This window comes from Micropterus salmoides, unplaced genomic scaffold, assembly GCF_014851395.1.
Source record: "Micropterus salmoides isolate LMB-PRFRI ecotype aquatic unplaced genomic scaffold, ASM1485139v1 Ms_hic_scaffold_20, whole genome shotgun sequence".
NCBI classification, from domain to species: domain Eukaryota; kingdom Metazoa; phylum Chordata; class Actinopteri; order Centrarchiformes; family Centrarchidae; genus Micropterus; species Micropterus salmoides.
In genome coordinates, this window is record NW_024041151.1 from 8391163 (window position 1) to 8410000 (window position 18838).

Here is an 18838-nt window from a genome sequence, read left to right on the forward strand (position 1 = left end):
TCACTTTTGTCTTTTAAAAAAAAAAGCATAATAACCTGAAGGGTTCCCACTTGTAAATTAAAACATTTTCAGGTAGGTAGGTAGGCAGGCCAAGAGTTAGATGAGAATATTGATACCACTCTTTTAATTGTCTGTTAAATAAAAAGCTGGAGCCAGGAGACTGTTAGGTTAGCTTAGCATAAAGACTGGAAGCAAGGGGGAAACAGCAAGCCTGGCTCTGTCCAAATATAAAGAAAAAAATCTGCCTTCCAGAACAAGTTGTGGTTTTACGAGGGTTATGGGAAGGATTATTTCTTAGCTGGGAGCAATAATTTCCTTGTTGTGTGAGTTTGCCAGATAGTGGAGACTCCAGGATTAAACAAATTAGATGACATTAAGTGTTTCTTTACTTGTAAACAGAGCCAGGCTAGCTGCTCATGTGAGGAAGGTCCACAAAGATACTACAGTGAATAGTGGGATATAATAATGGGTAGGATGTGGGGAGGGGCCCATAGAGAATGCTTATTTACAGGGTCCAGAATGCTTCACCTCTGTGTACCACGTCCTGCCATTAGTACTGTTAATGGGGCAAATTCTACACATAGTGGCCTTTATATAAATTAATCTAAGATTTAAGCAGAAACCTTCAGTGTTCAAATTTATCCCAGCTCAGGCCAAACAAAAGCATTAATCAAAAATTTTGATTTGGAACTTTGGGACTCACCCACCCATATCCAGCACCAGCCACCTTGATACAAAGAACTGAAAAAAACTTAATAACTGCTGCTATATTTGTACTGTGGATACTCACATAGACAGATTTTGCACAGTACTTGCACAATATTTTGCACTGTTGCACTGTGGACCAAGTATTTATATCAGACTGTTAACTGTTGCACTGATTGTAAATAACTGTTGTGAATAATGTGTTCTTAACTGTATGACTTACTTACTAATTACTGTTTTTGATATTTGTTCTGTCTTACATTCACCGTGGGTCATGAGAGAAACGCAATTTCAATCCTCTGTGTGCCTTGTCCATGGTAGAATTGACAATAAAGTTGACTTTGAATTCAGCAGCATACACATCTTCCAAATCTGTCTGCTTGTCTTGGTTCCCAGCTTGCTCTTGCTGCAAAGTTTGCGATTGCTCTCCTGCAACCTATCACTTGCTGGCTATCCGTGGGCCGAATTTGAGATTTGTTTAGCTGACTCCTTGCCCAGGATGTTGTCATCATGTTATCAGCACCTATTTATCTGTGTTTAGCCATTTGTATCATGAATGTATCATTCTCCAAGTAGGCAAGTCCTTACAGATAACATTACCAAAAATAGAAAAAGGTCAATGTATTTCCAAATGAAAAACTAAAAAAGAAATGTTGTTGTATTTGTGTCTTTGGTGAGCAGAAGCTTGGCTTTGATATTCACTGGCATGCAAATAGTGACATTTGCTACACTACAAATGCCCTCCAAACTATGCCCCTTTCGGTTTATAGTGCCTCAGGTGGTTATCACTGTTAGAAATTCGATCTTGGTTTGAAAGGGCACTAAGGGCAACAAAGGTCAGAGGTATTTGCTCAAAATAATACTCCCTCTACTGTTACACAACAAAGCACATACATGCATACACACACACACACACATCAGAAATTCATATTACTAAACCAATGTCACAGATGTCCATCAATGCTCAGTTTACAATTATTAGAAAAGTAAATGTATAATCGGCATCAAAATATCAGTCATGACATTTCTGGAGTCTGGATAAGAATATCAATTCATCAGAACTTACAAAGGCTTTAACTTCAGAGATGGATGTTTGACATTTGGAGTTCCTCTTTGGCATGACCTTTGCAGCAGTTCACCAACTTATCAAGTGTCAATCTAACCATTTGCCTCTGAAATTATATTTTACCTTTCTGTTGACTTGCAGAAGAGCAGCAGAGCAAGCAGCAGGATTTTGCTTTTATAGATGTCACAACAGAACAAAAAGGAGGTTCAACCATTTTTGCAGTAAAAAGGTTCCATTATAAATATGACAAGGTGTGTTGATTTGAAAAAACATAACCACAGAGTGAATCTGAATTCGCTATTCATTTCCTATGCATTGGAGTCAGTCATCTATGGATGCTGGGGCAGAAACACATGGCAGAAATGAAAAATGTTATCTAACTGCAAGAACAATATGAACCCCCTCCATGGTTTACACATTTGTTTGTTGTCTACCAACTTGTTGCAACGTATACAGGGAAGAGCATTAAATATATAAAATATGTATACATTTGGGTAGCAGATTAAACACATAATATGATATACTATGTTCAGCCAAACCTTTATGTGATGCTACACAGGCATTTCAGTGCAGGAAAAGCAATATGAAAGCTGGAGCCACAGCTCCACTATGTGGTGAAGTAAGGAACCTTTAACATTTTGACCACTAAGGAGAATTGTCACAAAGTCACACAGGAAAGATTTGAGTACCTTAGCACACATTTTTCTTTATACCAGTGAAATGTGCAGTAACACTAAACAGATTTTTAGACATGATTTTCCCAGTGAGTTGACCCAATTCCATACCATAAAGTTTACTTCGTGTTCAAGTCAGTTTTTATGACGTGACATGAGTAATAACAGTGTCATGCACATGCCTTCCAAAAAATTGTTACCTTGGACAGATTGTTTCAAAAACATACTGCACAAGTGGACGCATTCATCGAGTAAATGAAATGACATTAATGTAAACCAATACAATTAAAAAGCACCTTGTCTTCATATCCTCATTTCATATGACTTACAGTAATGACTGTATGACTACATTCCTGATGCACTACCCCCTCCACTGACTCGCAATGGAACATGGCTATCATATTGCACACAGTCTGGCAGTAGTACATACGGTACTTTTATTCCAGACTGCAACAACAAGGTCTTGTAATTGAATACCTAAACAAATTACATGCACTAGGAAAGTATGTGCTGCATGTACCGTAGATGAATACCCTGATTACCACCTGCTGTGTGGTTCTGTGTCTGTGTCACATTCATTTGTTCATATTTCCTCAGCTAAGAGAGGCAGGAAGTGTAAATAATACTTGGTTGGAGAGTCCCTCGCTTCAAAAATGTCAAATGACTTGCTTAGCAAGTGTTTTATGAGAATGAATGAGTTCATTTGCTGCCTAATACTATATCCCACCCACTGACAGGTGCTACGGTAACTAGATAAACAGCATTATTCACTTACCCTGTAAGTGTTTATAATGTTATGAAATAACATGTTGCATTGTTGTACATATTTTCAAATTGATTGGTTTTTGATTGTGGAAAATGCATTTGTGAACACCATAGATTACTCACACATCGTCATACACTTTAATAAATCTTTTTTTATAAATCTTATAAATAAACGCAACTCTGGGGATTAACAGGTTTTATTTGGAGGTTTTATACTGGAGTTGAGGGGGAGGTGGATTCCGGGGAAATGCAGGCACGGGGAACCGAGGAGACTGAGACCAGAGAGCTGGGGAACACTGGGGGCCAAGGAAGAGAGGAGGCACGGGAGAACTGGGAGGACGCCATGGGGGGGGGAGTCCGAGGGGAGAGGGCAGGTGAACGAGCCCAGCTGACTTGGCTGAGGACGAGGGTGAGTGAACCGGGGAAGAGACAAACAGAAAAACAGGGTCAGACGCAGAGGAGACAAAGCACAGGGAAATAGAAAAGATGCTGAATATGTGTGAGCTTGAAAGGTGAAGTGGCACCGGGTAAGGAGCAATGACGATCAAGCAGAGGTAGTGTGGAGAACCGGGGTTGAAGTACTGGCAGAGATGGAGTTGATTACTGGCAGGTGTGGCAGGCAGAGGAGGAGGTTGACGAGATGCAGGTGCAGGTCGTTGGCTGGGCTCAGGAGCGGAGGGAGAGTGAGAGAGCACACACACAGGACACAGGGAGGCAGGCAGAGAACAGGGAAAACAGAATCACAGACAAAAAAAACCCCAGCATATTTTTATCGTAAACTTGGGAGTTTTAATGTTGACAGCACTTTTTGAAAATGTTTTATTCTTGTTTTATCAAATCTGTTCTTACTTTCTCGTTGGTCAGTTGGTACAGGTCACACAACCTTAAGAACAGAAGTACATTGCAAAGCATCTTCAAAGTGTGCTGGAAAATTGCAAGCACAAGTCTGGACAACCTCCCGCACTTATATGAGGTTTGGACAGAAGGCCCATTCAATCCTGGCTGATCCTAGCCACCCTCTGTTTGAGAAGTTTAAGTTGCTTCCTTTGGGCTGTAGATACAGGACACCAACATGCAGGACAAACAGACTTTGGAATTAATTTTTCCCAGCTGCCATTGGCCTTTTCAATAATTCACTGTAATTCCATTTTATTGTTTTTACTTTAACGTTGGTCTTACCTCTTTTGTTTTTTTGGCCTTTTTGTACATTATATTGCTTGTTTGTGAGTTGTGACTGTTGATAGTGTGTTGACTACTGTCTGTACAACAAATGGCCCCTCGAGGACAATAAAGATATCCTTGATTTGTTGTTCATGAAACATGCATTGGTCTCTACATAGAAATCCCCTTTTACAAAAGTGCACCGGTGCCAACGTACCTTTTGTCAACATCAACCGACATTCTTTGTTTTAATAAACCCTTGAGACACATAGCCACTGTTTCACATACATCTGAATCTGTAAATCCTTCAGAGCATTGTGCTGTTCCTATACATTTTATGGTACGCTAGTTTTTTGTTTCATAACATTCTTAATATGCTTGAAAATGGCTTTGCTTTGTGGTCTTCTGCACATATACTCCACCCACACATTTCAAAATCGCAGGTATGTATTGTGATAAATTTAATCTTCATTAGATAGCCAAAAGATGAAGACACAATGACAAACTGATTAGTATGGCTTGAGGAGAACACAGAGGGGAAACGCCTGAGACAGGTATGTATGATTGGAACAACACATCCTCATACCTAAACGACAGAATAGTTTGTTTGCCAATGACACCCAAAACAACATATACGATCTGAATGGGCACATTTTATTTTTAGGTACTGCATTTTACCCTTGCATTTCATAACGCATACCCAGAGGCAGAGTGCAGTATCTATATTTTCAACGTACTATGTAGGGTCTATGCAATGATTTTGGGAGGGTAAAATATTCTGCCTAAAAAGGCAAAGAATAAAAGCATTACAACTTCTGTATCTGGTACGCTGTTTTCTGGACAGTCTGAAAACGTTAAACCCCCCTCTCAACTTCATTGCTTCCATAGTTACTGCTCTCTGCCTTTGCAGGATAGTTATGGTGAGGTAAGATGAAATGAACTTTTCTCACTCATCTAAAGATTAAAAGCACAGGATTTTAAAACACCTGCATGCGAACGTTAAAAACTGTACACATGCACAATTGTCTAATTTCTCTTTCTCAGTCTGTACATGACTTTACAAGGCTGTGAACCTTACTCTTGCATACTGTGTGTGATAACTGTGTTGAGCAAACTGAGAGAGTAACCTTTCATATAAGATCCTTGGTTGATTGTGTCAATAATACATTTCTGACTAAATATAACAAAGCACAGGTGGATCTCTGTCAGTTTGCAACTGTCATGCATGTCTATAACATTAGTTCAGTAAGAGCACTGTAAAGCACAGTACGCCACTTTTTTTGAATTACTAGCATTTTTCTTATCTCTTTTATTACTTCAGACACACAGTATATAGACTGTACACTCAGAAACCTCTCATTTTAATCTGACACAGGTTGATTGAATTGGTGCAGCTATTTCTTTAAATGTCTGCTGTGAATAGATGAATCTTTCACACTTTCAGAGATCACAAAAAAAGCTCTGTGCTATGAAGCCAGGTGTGCATGTAACAACTATTTACACCGGTTATATTTTAGTATCACCAATTAAAATATTTACAGTTCATGATCTGTTTTTGCATGATTTAAGTTTTGTCCAACCAATAAACTTGTTTATTACCGGGTCTGTCTTAAGATCTGTAAAACTAGATTCCTGGGTTAGAGTCAGGCAGCTACAGCTTCATTCCTGGAATAAGTAGAGCGCACGTACACATACGCGAAATGCAGATGGAACTATGTTATGAGAAGTTCCATAACAAACACTGAATGCTTCCTTTAACAGTGCTATCTGTTTTGCAGCCGGAAAACTTTAATACCTTCTTTCTCATTCTGTCTCTTTCATTACTTCTGTAATTACTGATCTTTGCCTTGCAGGATGGGTATGTTGACGTAAGATGAAGGAAATGCCTCTATTTAGACATGCCTCTAAATATTAAGAGCATGGGATTTTTAAACACCTGCATGCTAACATTGATAAAGCTGTCCACATGCATAATTATCTGACTTCTCTTTCTCTTCATGTGACAAATCCCAGAAAACTACTCTTCCGAAAGACTGTGTTCCCTAATCACTGTACAAAACATTCATATGTGTATCTTAGTTTTGTAGATGAATATGATGAGCAATCCATTGCATGAAAGATACAATATAGTTTTGAGCTGATAAACTAACTATTTATGCCTATTTACAAAATGGTTCATAAAAGTGCATTAAAGCTGGATTTTGCAGCTTTTGAGAAACCAGCAAAAGACAGCTAGATTTTGAAAGGATCTAACTGAAACAAAAGAAAATCCCATCCTCTTCCTTCAGGCCTCCCTCAAAACACATTTTCATGCACACTGAGTGCACAGCAGAGTGTGCGCAGGTAGGTAGGCAGGTACACTGGTAGAAAGGCAGGTAAGTCAGCCTGTTCATTTGGGCTGAATGACATAATTGCAAGTGTTTATTACAGTTTATGTCTATTTCAATACATAATGCAATGTGGTCCAATATAGTGCATTAAATATTGGAATAATTTGGCACTGGTTTCAGGACAACACATAAAATAACTCAAATGGAGAGAGAAAGATAGAGAGAGAAAATATTCAAGTAATAATAGAATGGAAGTATACCTTGACAATAACTGTGACTGATTTGAAATCTTATATGAAATAATGTGTACATATAGTTTTTAAAAAAGCTAATACTATGTAAAAAAAACTGAAATGAATTGATACTGTTAAAGTAAAAAAAGGTTGTATAACCCTTAAGTTGTACAATTTGTACTAAAGTAATTACAAATGCCAAAACATATTTTTCAATAGGAAATGTGTCATTGACAAAATTGCATCATTACCAAGTACATCATAAATTTACACATCCTTGTCAAATTCCACAAGTATCTCCTCAGAGTTTGATAGCTTTCTGTTCTGTGTTTGCACTGAAAAAAAAGCTGTGTTTGTACACAGCTCTGTAGATGGGAAACAAATTGAAAACAAACTCTCTGCATGCTAGCTTCACAGCAGCAACTGTAGGCACAATTTGCTAATCGACAACTTGGCTAACGTTAGTTACATTACTTGCTGTGTGGAAAAGGAGGAATGATTACAGCAAGAAATACCTGTTTCAATGTTTTTACAGGCACCTAACTATTGTTTTCAGATTTCAGATTAAGTTACATTCAGGTACAGGTTTATTTGTCTCCCTGTGTGATTTAGGTGAGATTGAAACTAGAGAATTATATTCATGTGTAATGCTCATTGTTTAATAATTTTTTAGTAAAATGTCCTTCATTTCCAATTACTTCTTCTGGTCATGAAAACCTTGAGCTGTGTTTTAGAAACTGAACCTTTTTTCGTGGCAGATATTATTTGTAGAGCTTGGGACAGAAGATAAAGTTCTAAGTTATGTTTAGATTGATCTATTTTAGGATGAGGTGTCTGTATTTAATATTATTTTTTATCACATCTGACTTCATTATTTTTGTGTTTTATCACTTTGAAAATAAAGTTTAAACCTAGTCAATGGATAAAGGATACAGCCGCACTGAGCCACCAGTAAAGCAAAATCTTGGTGAAATATTTATCTATTTATCTAATTATTTATTATAATGAGTTTTGAACAATTAAATAAACACATTTCTGAACACTGATCATCCACCTGAGTGAGACTGATCAGTGTTTGATCTCTTACGATATCATCCTCTACAGGGTAAGACTGCTGTGATTTCTTTTTCTTTTTTACTAATGCATAAAAAGAAGAAATCTGCATAATTATTATTATAACCTTTTTTATTATATTATTATTATAATATAATCTCCTGAGGCCGTTATTTTAAAAATGGAAACAAATCCATTTAACCTACCTTCCAACATAATCCACCAATTCGTGCTTGATACTTGATTCCACACACATTTGTAATAAAGACATTCCACATTACCAGAAATGTAATGAATTCATGGTGCATCTTCACTCTTCTTAAAAGTCACACATGTCTTTATGAAAACATCTATGATGATCATACAATTTTGTGATAATCATACAGCTCTCTCAATATTTACATCTTGCTGTAAATGTTCAAACTGATGAAATAGCATATATTGCCTATAATCAAAGGATTGACTGACTGAATTTAAATGTATAATGTACTTCTATAAATGGATGGCATTATTCTAGTTTTGCTTCATCGACTCCAGACGTTCATGAGTAGTTATGTTTGGAGAATTTGCATTTAGCTTATTTTCACTGCAGACACTTAGACATGTGCAATCAAGTGCAATTAATATCATTATGAAAGGCATTCATGTGCCAGTTCCAGGAAGGCCATTGTTAATGCTATTAGTGACACCTGCACTTTTCATGCTGTGAGTGTGATAACACACTGCGTAAGGAATCTACGATAAAATGTTGCTATTTTATATAAATTTGCCGTGAATATCAATCTAGATATCTCACTGTAGAGAATAGAAAAATAAACAAGGAAATAGAATTTGTTAATCTTTTGTGATTGTCATATTTCGTATGCCCGCGACCCTGTGCATAGGATAAGCAGTTGACGATGGATGGATGGATGTTTCATATGATAATGAGTGCACTATTACTAGAAGAAATTCAATTAGTGAATCTGAAGGCTGTCTACGAGTCACGCTCAATACGTGTTGTCTCACTGGAATGATGATCTGAACTGTGATTAATAACTCAGTGAAGAACCCATGTGAGGGATGTTTAATAAACATTCAGATTTAAAAGGATTTATTAGTCTAATATCTTTATTTCATAAGCTAAGCTAACATTAGATTCCACAAAGCAATGTGGCCATCATGCTATGGGTGTGAAATATCAGTCACTTGTAAAGTTTTTACTCAGCAGGCTTTTTTGAATCACATTGAACTGAAGAAGCCAATTCAAGGATGTGATGGTTAAAGGGATTTTGTCAAGCTGTGGTATTAAGGAAATTATTTTCTTTGTACTTTATCATTAGTAAATGTGTGCATAAAAGTACCATCCCTTTACTTTGGCATTTAATCAGCACAGAAAATGTTTTCTAGGGAGTGAATCTTTTCTTGCAATACTGGCCTCAGCTCTTTTACTCAGAGAGAAACAATGCATGAATTTGATGATTTTTAGTTCAGGCCTTTTGAGGGCAACCAGCAACAGATATGTAGCTTCGCAGAATTTTCTGAATAACCTACTGTGTGTTAGCTAACATTATCCGTTAGCTACTAGTCATACCACACCAAATAAAACTGTAGAAGCAAAATTAGCCTCATTTTAAATGAATCAAATTTAATTAATTAAACTAGTTTTTAATGAATTCATTTTCAATTATTTTTGACTAGAGGGCAGAAAAAAAACAAAAACACAAACACACAGCAACAACCCTTTATCAAGTTCACCCCTTAGTAAAATGTCCTACTTAAACATCTAGTAGAAATAGAGCAACTGGAAGTTCTGCTGAGAAAAATGTACTGCTTTCATATCCTCAAATAAAATGTAAAATATTTTGTACTTTGCCATCACTAGAGATAGATTGGCATGTTGTATGAGCTTGTGCAATGTTGGATGACTAAATGCACTGTATATCTGTTTATAGAGATTAGATCTAGTGTGCTGGGTGTGGTTTTATTCCAGAAATCATTGTCTGGAAGCAAAACCATGAGCTGGAATACACATAGACAGCAACCAGAGATTCCTTCCTTGCTGCAGATAGTTGGGGGTTTACCTATTGTTGGCGGGGCTATGGAATTTGTAGTAAAGACATGAATAAACAAGGTTAGGTGCAGAATCTACTAACAAACACTTCTGATGATTCAAAGTGTGTACACTAACAATTAAAATCACAGTTTTTAAAGTTGAAATAATAATCCCACTCTGATAAGACTGTTTGATATGACACAATAGCAACTTTGGAAAACTAGTGATACTGACAAATTACAGGCACAATAACAGAGCAACTGCACCACTCACATCTCAATAAACATGCAACACAGAGAGGAAGTGCCTTGAAAAAAGTTACTTCTTTGGTGACAGAATATTTAAGGCAAGGCAAGTTTATGTGTATAGCACATTTCAACAAAAAGGCAATTCAAAGTGTTTTACAGCAAAAACAAAAGCAACACAGGGAAACTGAAATTGAAATACAATTTTTACAGTCAGTCAGACAGTAAGAGCTACTTTGCAGTGTAAGTTATTAATCTACAGCCTTAAATATGATTTAATTAAAGGCAGTAGTAAAAAGTCTTCAGTCTTAAAATATTAATAAGTTATTAATATTTGCACGGGTACCTTTTCATGGCCAGGCACCGGTGTCCTTGCTCTAGAAGATTTTCACTAGTTTCTAATTACTCTTGACAAGGTTGTTTGACAGTGAATGGGTGCATTTTTATCATGCAGCTGTATTAGTATACAGAAGCAAACTGAATCCGAACAGTTTAATTAGTAAATACCTCTTGCTTGACGATTAAGGAAATCTGACAGGAGTGTGTATGACAAATGTTTGGGAATTACTTGTGTGTGGGGCTAAAACCTGCACAATCTAGTGAATGATGTGTAGGATTGGCAGTAATGTGAAAGTTATGCTACTGGAAATAATTTGAGTCAGTACATATACAGTGATCAGTAGATGATGCAGTCAGTTTGGGACTGCATTACATCCTGCAACACCTCAACTCTCCAGGGACATTTGCAAGGATCCTGTTCGTGGACTTCAGCTTGGCATTCAACACCAAAATCCTCAACACCAAACTCACCAAGCTCACTGTGCCAGCCTCCACCTGTCAGTGGATCACAAACTTCCTGACTGACAGGAGTCAGGTGAGGCTGGGGAACATCACATCCAGCACCCGGACTATTAGAACAACCTTGAGCTTAACACACTTAAAACTGTGGAGATGATTGTGGACTTCAGGAGGAGCCCCCCCCCACTCTGCCCCCCATCACCATACTCAACAGCCCTGTGTCTGTTGTGGAAACCTTCAGGTTTCTGGGTTCCACCATATCCCACGACCTGAAGTGGGAGCCCAACACGGACCACCATTATCAAGAAGGCCCAGCAGAGGATGTACTTCCTGCCCCAGCTCAGAAAGCTCAACCTGCCTAAGGAGCTGCTGATCCACTTTTACACAGCCATCATCCAGTCTGTCCTCTGCACATCCATCACTGTCTGGTTTGGATCTGCCACCAAAAAGGACAGGCGCAGACTACAACGGACAGTCAGGACTGCAGAATAGATCATCGGTGTCAATCTGCCCTCCATTGAGGACTTATACATTTCTGGAGTCAAGAAACGGGCAGGAAACATCCCTGCAGATCCATCTCGCCCCGAACACAACGTGTTCCAGCTCCTCCCCTCTGGTAGGCGTGCAGAGCACTGTACGCCAAAACTGACAGACACAAGAACAGTTTCTTCCCACAAGCCATCACTCTGATGAACAGCTGATTTCTGACTCACATTGTCAGGAACAATTCCTGTGCAATAATCCAGTAACTCTGTCTCTAATCAGCCACCTGTTTACTGGTTATCACTTATTATTTATTCATCAATCTCTATATGACTGGCTGTTCATACTGTGTTCCATCTCACTGTGTACATGTGTACATGTATGCACGAATGTGTATGTGTATGTGTACCTGTATATCACATCCACCTCCGACATGTACATAATAATGATAATATTTTACTCCTGCATCCTTTGCAATTGTCAATCTGTCTATTTTGTTTTTTGTTCATAGTGTGTATATTTGTGTCTACACTGTAGCCTTTGTCTGATTTATTTTATTATTGTCTACTTCAACTCCGCCCAGCTGATGCAACACCAGCGATTGTGTTGAAGTGTTAAAGTTTTGCAATTTAAACATCTTAAAACTTAAGCACAGCCTTGCTCTGTTTTGGACTGTGAGCTGCACTTTATCTGAGCTGCTGAAGTTAACATGTGAATTTGTGGTGAGATTCCTGCCTTAGCAGTAGGGTTTTTGGTTGGTTTCAGTTTCACATGCAGTCCCAAACTGTGTTGGTCTAAAAAGGTCTAAAGAGGATAGTCTATATACCACCGGACAAATAATGTAATGCACAGCAGAGTAGAGGCCAGGTAGACTTAAAAATATTATGAATTCTCATTAAATGATGAAGTTAGTCTCGTAATATTGCAATTTCTTTCTGGACATGTCAGAAACCACTATGGGAAAGATTCTGAATGTGCAGAAAGTTTTGAATATGAGCAGAAAACCTTCTGAAACACAGGAGTGATTAAAGTCCTGGAGTTTACAACTGAATTAAAATTAATTAATTTATTATTGAGGTGAAAAGTTCCCACGTAGGCCTATAAAAAGAGGTTATTTCCCCAAACGTTGACTCAAAATAGAAGGGAAGGCTAAGCATGTGTACGGACTCAGCAGGGATTTTATTAAATTAGAAAAGTGGATCTAAAGGAGAAAACTTATTTAAAAGCAATAGCTGCAGAATGCCTGAAAGCCTGACTACAATGAAAGAAAATAATATCTGGATTGACACACTGTGTGGGGAAACATTCCCAGATAGGGTTTGGTCTCCCAATTTAGGCTATGATGTGGAGGTGACTTGAATTGTGAGTTTGGCTGCTGATTTATTTTAAACAATTCCTGAGGATTGAGAAGTGATGACCCCAACCACTGTGCTGGACTTTTTAGGATTGGACATGAAGGGGGGTTTCAAATCTCACCTAGGGCTCCAACACTGTCAGGGCCGCCCTGGGTCCAAATATAGAGACAATAACACATTGCTATGTGGTTACAGCATGTATGTCATGTGTGATTAGCTGTAATCAGATGAGACAGAACCAAGAGCACACCTCATTACTGCGGAATGATTTCATAATGGAATTCCAGTCATCCATTGCCGAGAAGGAATAACACAACTTTCACCCGTTCATTTGTCTTCCAACATCCATGCCAGGTTTCATTCATACTATTGCTAAATACAATGAACACATGCTGACAAGATGTTCAATGTTTTGATAAGGGCAGTGCCACACCCAAAGAAATCCACTGACCTGAACACACAAGGACTAGCAGACAGATGTCAAAGTCCAATGAAAATCCACTACTGTATGCAATAATTAATTCTGGGAAGAGGAAACGCAATCATCAGAATCAGAATCAGCTTTATTATATATAGGTATACGAGGAATATGACTCTGGATTGTACATTGCTCACGATGTGCTTTCTTATACAATAATACAGTAATAAAATCAAGCACAGGCTACAGTATAGAGAACACGTATAAACACACTATAAACAAAAACAAAACAGATTGAGACAATAGTGCAAGAGTGCCATTAGCAGAGTACAATCATCATTCAACAAGAAATATAATTCCTGATTATGGTATTCATTCTCTATTTCTCCAAGGAAAAGGTTGACTAATCCTCCGAGAGGTGTGATTGAGCAATCTCACTGAGTTCAGTAAGCTGGACTTGATCTACAAGGTCTAACAAAGTATGTGATTGACTAATGAAATAAATTACATTCCAGGTAAATAAAACTAGGACAAAACCTTTTTTCAAATTATCATTTGGTCATACCTCTGTTAAAAAAGACTAAAAAAACTTATGTCTGTTAAAAGAAGTTACATTTTGTTTTCGGTTTAATGAATGGTATCCAAACTCTAGCTGGATAAAATGTTTCATTGTTGTAACAGTGATTTTGGGTTGCCTAAATATACAAATAAAATAAAATAACTAAAACCATAAATATTCAAATAACACTCCCTGTTAAGGCAAATTTCTACTGGATTACTTGTCAGAGTATGCAAGTAAACCGTTTTTGTGAACAAGCTCAAGAGCAGGTTCAACTGGTCTGACGATAGAAATCTCAGCAGGAAGACGTTGGAATAAACACCCCCTTTGTCAGTTGCCCAAATTGTCACACAGATACTAGGGACAGGTGTGTGACTGACGTGACGCGACATCACAACTAGTGTTTCTTACTCTCTTCTACTACACTGGAGGGAACACTAACCTGTACACTGCTGCTTGTTCTCTGATCATCAGGGCAATGACATAATATTATCCATTCTTATTCTCCTAATGGAAACACAGGTAAGGAAATCTATTTCACATAGTATCCAGAAAAGAGTTTTAGAATTTTATTAAACTGACACTTTCATGTACTAGAATTGAAAATTTGGTGCCAGTATTTCCTGTATTATCATATTCACATCATTATATTCATGTGTTTAAAAAGCATTAATAATGCGATAGAAATGAGAAATAGTAAACGATAAAACACATGACAACTAAGCGCAGGTTACATGAGTAACGTGAGGAAGTAACACGAGTTCTAAACTAAAACTGAAATAATTTTCTAATGAAGATACTCTAAGGCTGAGCATATGTATCCTGACATGTTAACTTAATTCATAACAGTATTACATAACGATCAAAGCCATTTTCTAGTCTCACATCAATGGTGCGTTGTTTCAAGGGACAGGACTGACTCCACTGAGGTCACAAGTACAAACTTGAAACTTTGATGTATGGTCAAAAACCTGGATGTGTTTGACAATCATCAGTCAAGATGAACAGTGAGGCATTGTCACCAGAGCATCTCAGGTTTAGTGCTGTGTTTGGTCAAGTAGCGCTTTACGTCATATTTCAGATTTTAAAGTGTGGTCTTGATGATCACTTCAAACTTCATGTTTTCTGTTAATTGTGTTTTTAGGCAAACATGGATATGGCACACAGAGAGAACCAAGAGGAGAGAACCACAGAGCCGGTGGATAAGATCACAGAGAAACAATTCCTTAAAGAGCTCTACCTTTTCATGAAGAAGAGAGATACACCTATAGAGCGAATACCAAATCTGGGCTTCAAACAAAGTACTTATTATTCATTTTATCCAATTTTGTGACGCAGTTTCTGTGTGAGCAAGCTACTGTTTTTAATGCATTTTACTTCTTTTATGCACCAAAAAAGCCCCTCTATTATTTCAGCAACCGCTGCAAAGGCCCTGTTGTATTTCAAGGAATTATTATTAATCTTACGTCCCCCCACATAAATCATATTTTTGAGGGGCTAAAGGTGCTTGAAAACTTACAAATCTTCTCAGATGTCTCACTGCAACAGCTACTGGCAACCGTAAACAACCTTTCTGTGACAATCTTCATTTGATTTACATGAAATTTCTACGGTGTGGTCCACATCTGATATACTGGAATATAACGTATAATTAGTGAGTGTTCTCTAGCGGCAATATTGGACACAGGAAATGACATCTCTGGGTCTTATACTGGTCAGACAAAAAAACACAATTTAAAGACTGGACCGGGAAATCACTACTTTCTGACATTTTATAGAACAAACAATCAATCACTTAATTGAGAAAAAAATCTGCAGATTATTTGATTATGATCAGACATTTTAGTAACCCTACATCCTAATAATGAAGTGAATTTGATCTTCATCTATGTTTTCCCTATTTTTCAGTTGATCTATTTGTGATGTTCCAGACTGTCCAGGACTTGGGTGGCTACCACCAGGTAACCAAATATTTCCAATTTACCATATAGTTGTTTTGTTAATTGAAACAGTATTTTACATTAAGTAAATTACATTTTTGATAACAATACATTATTATTATTATTATTAATTTATTCATTGTTGTTTATTTTTGTTGTCAAAACTGTTTCTAACTCCAATATTACCATAAAATTCTTCTTAATCTTGAAGAAACAAACACTTCAAACCTTATTATATTGATAATGGCCAATCTTCATCATACAAAGGCTAATCTAAGGACTTGCATTGTAAATCGGCCTAGCTATAATTGCTGTGGTATGTGACATAGGTTCATGCTATATATTTGCCCATAAGCAAACACAAAATAAAATATCCTGCACTCTTTCAGGTGACTGCTCAGCAGCTGTGGAAGCAAGTGTACAACAGGCTTGGAGGAAACCCTCGAAGCACAAGTGCTGCAACCTGCACCCGCAGACATTATGAGAAGTGAGTTAAACACGGAGTGTTAATTTGTGAGTTAGAAGGTAGACAGTATGTTTTCATAATGGTTTTATCTTATCAATGTATTATTTGTGCAGGCTACTTCTACCATACGAATGCCATGTGAAAGGTGTAATGATGAATATCTTGCCTCATCATGAGTCAAAGAACTTCCCCTATGCCAACTACAGCAAAGACAAGGATGATGGCCAGAGACCCGCAAAACGCAAACTGTTATCAATACCTCTCCACCAGGTTGGTGTTATTTTATATTCAAACAGACAACGAGATAAGAAAGGCATAGCAAATTGCTCAAATGTTTTGCACTGCTTGTGTCTGCAAAGCAGAGAGTGATTAAATAAATATTCTTCATTAAATGGTATGATACTGTATGATGCATTATCAACATTAAATAACATTTATTTTTCTAAGCAGCGTATTCTTGTGAACAATCTGGTTCTGATGCAACACAAAATCCTCCCACTCACACCTCTCACTATTGATCGTTTGTTAAAACTGTACAAAAAATGACAATTGTAAAAATGACAATTTAACTTCCTGGAGTCTCCATTGGTTGCCTGGCAACCACTCCCAGCCAAGAAATACTCCAGGCTATAGTAGCTGTTTTCCCGTTGAAAGTCTTTATGCTAAGCTAAACTAAGCTGGTACTGGTTGTAGCTTCATATTCAACATACAGCCATGATAGTGGTATCACTGTTCTTCTCTAACTCTTGCAACAAAGCAGATGAGAATATTCCTTAAAATGTGAAACTATTCCTTCAACCTCTGACGCACCACTTATCTTTCCAACAGAACCCTCAGAACCTCCAGCCAGATCCACAAGGGCGGGTCTTCCCTCTGCATCTCCACTACCCTCACTATTATCACCCAAGCCTTGCAATTCTGCCCCCCCCTGTCCCTATATCCTGCCCAGTTTTGACACCACATAGCCCCCCTGCGCCCCAGTCCCCGTTTTCTTTCCAACCATATCGCCTAAACCCATCAGACAGGGTAAAGGAGCCACTGGAGCAGTTGCGCTACCTGGCAGAGCAGTACAAAACCACATCTGGATTGACTGAGCCACTGAACCTTAGTGTTAAAGCATCAAGACAGGAAACCAACAGCAACCCTGCCTCATCATTCACCCCACCTTCACTGAGCAAGAACCCAAAGTTTTTGAATAAAGCATCCCCTCTCTACACTCCTCATGGTCCACAGGTGGTGAGAAATGAAGGATGTGAGACACAAGATGATGAGGCAGGTTTAGGAGACACACAATATTCATTTCCGGGCAAAGCTAGGGAAGCATATGTCGTTGATGTCAACGCTATAACAGCCTCAAGCAGCCCCACATATGACTCTGCTCTGACACTGAGAACAGAGGAAGGCACCACCACTATGACACAAAAACCCAGCTCTCCAAAAGCAGACTTTGCAATCCGGCCAAAAGAAGACAGAAAGGGGAGTCCCGAAGTAAGGGGGTTAACTCTGAGTCATGTACTGCCCAGCCTCCCTCGGGAGAATGGAGGCAAGATGGAAATTGAGATACCGCTGTCTGTGTTTCACAGCTGGCTCAGGCTATATGGGCCCTCAGCCACGAAGCATGATGCACAAGCTAATCAGCTACCAACTCTTCCTGCCCTTGAAGAAAACTCTGGACAAAGGAATTATTCTGACGCAGACATCCTTCCCACCAACCTGACATTTCACATGAATTCCCAACACCAGAGCTCAGCTGCTGAGGATCTAAGGCTAAGGAAGAGGAATTTGCCAAGCCCCACACTAACAACCCAGACCACCCTTAATAACCACATTACAAGCCAAATCCCATTCACCAGCTACAAGGCCCTGCCTTCAAGTGGCATTATAAAAAATGCAGCTAGCCGGGATGTCTATCTGTTTGATCAGCAGGATTTTCATAAGTCATACAGCACCAAATCCCCAAACTGCTGGGATACCTATGACAAAGAGACCCAGGCTCTCCCCATCTATCCATCTAGTCCCATCAGAGTTCAGCAAGACTTTGCAGTCTCTAAATCCTATAATGAAGACACCATCCCAGGTGGGAAGGAGAAGTCAGAGATGGCTCCCTCGGGTGTGCTGATGGTGGATTCCAGCTCCGCTTCTCTGTTGCACCTCACCACTGAAGAGATTATGAAGCTGAAGAAAATCATCTCAAGCTCATCATGAAGATCATTTCAGATGATTACACTGATCCTCCAACACCACATTAAAGCTGACTCATATTACATTACTCTTACACATATTGTATTTTATTGAAGTTCTCTGTTTAGTATAAAAAAATATATATTTGTCAATGGGTCATACTAACAAAATGATGATAATGACCTAATACATTCACATCAGGAGCAGAGCTTGATTGAAGGAGAATATGCACCACTGACCTTTTTTTCTGTACATAAAATATTGTACTTGTACTTGTACTACTGTATAATACATGTAATTCTAACCTAATGACAATGTAAATCTAAATACATTCTAATAAATAACATAGATGTTTCTTGACTCATTTTTCA

The 18838-nt window shown here is 38.2% G+C and overlaps 1 protein-coding gene across 2 annotated transcripts; it reads left to right on the forward strand.

The window, feature by feature from the left end:
- Positions 1 to 14218: 14218 nt before the first annotated feature.
- arid6 (AT-rich interaction domain 6) lies at positions 14219 to 18838 on the forward strand. Of its 2 annotated transcripts, XM_038732994.1 has the most exons (7): positions 14219 to 14402; positions 14788 to 14915; positions 15025 to 15181; positions 15789 to 15841; positions 16210 to 16307; positions 16400 to 16556; positions 17115 to 18838. In XM_038732994.1, exons 3-7 carry the CDS (start codon positions 15031 to 15033, stop codon positions 18489 to 18491), a joined length of 1836 nt encoding a protein of 611 aa, XP_038588922.1. In that variant the 5' UTR covers positions 14219 to 14402; positions 14788 to 14915; positions 15025 to 15030; the 3' UTR covers positions 18492 to 18838. The 2 variants fall into 2 exon arrangements, with proteins under 2 accessions (XP_038588922.1, XP_038588921.1); XM_038732993.1 differs by lacking the exon at positions 14788 to 14915.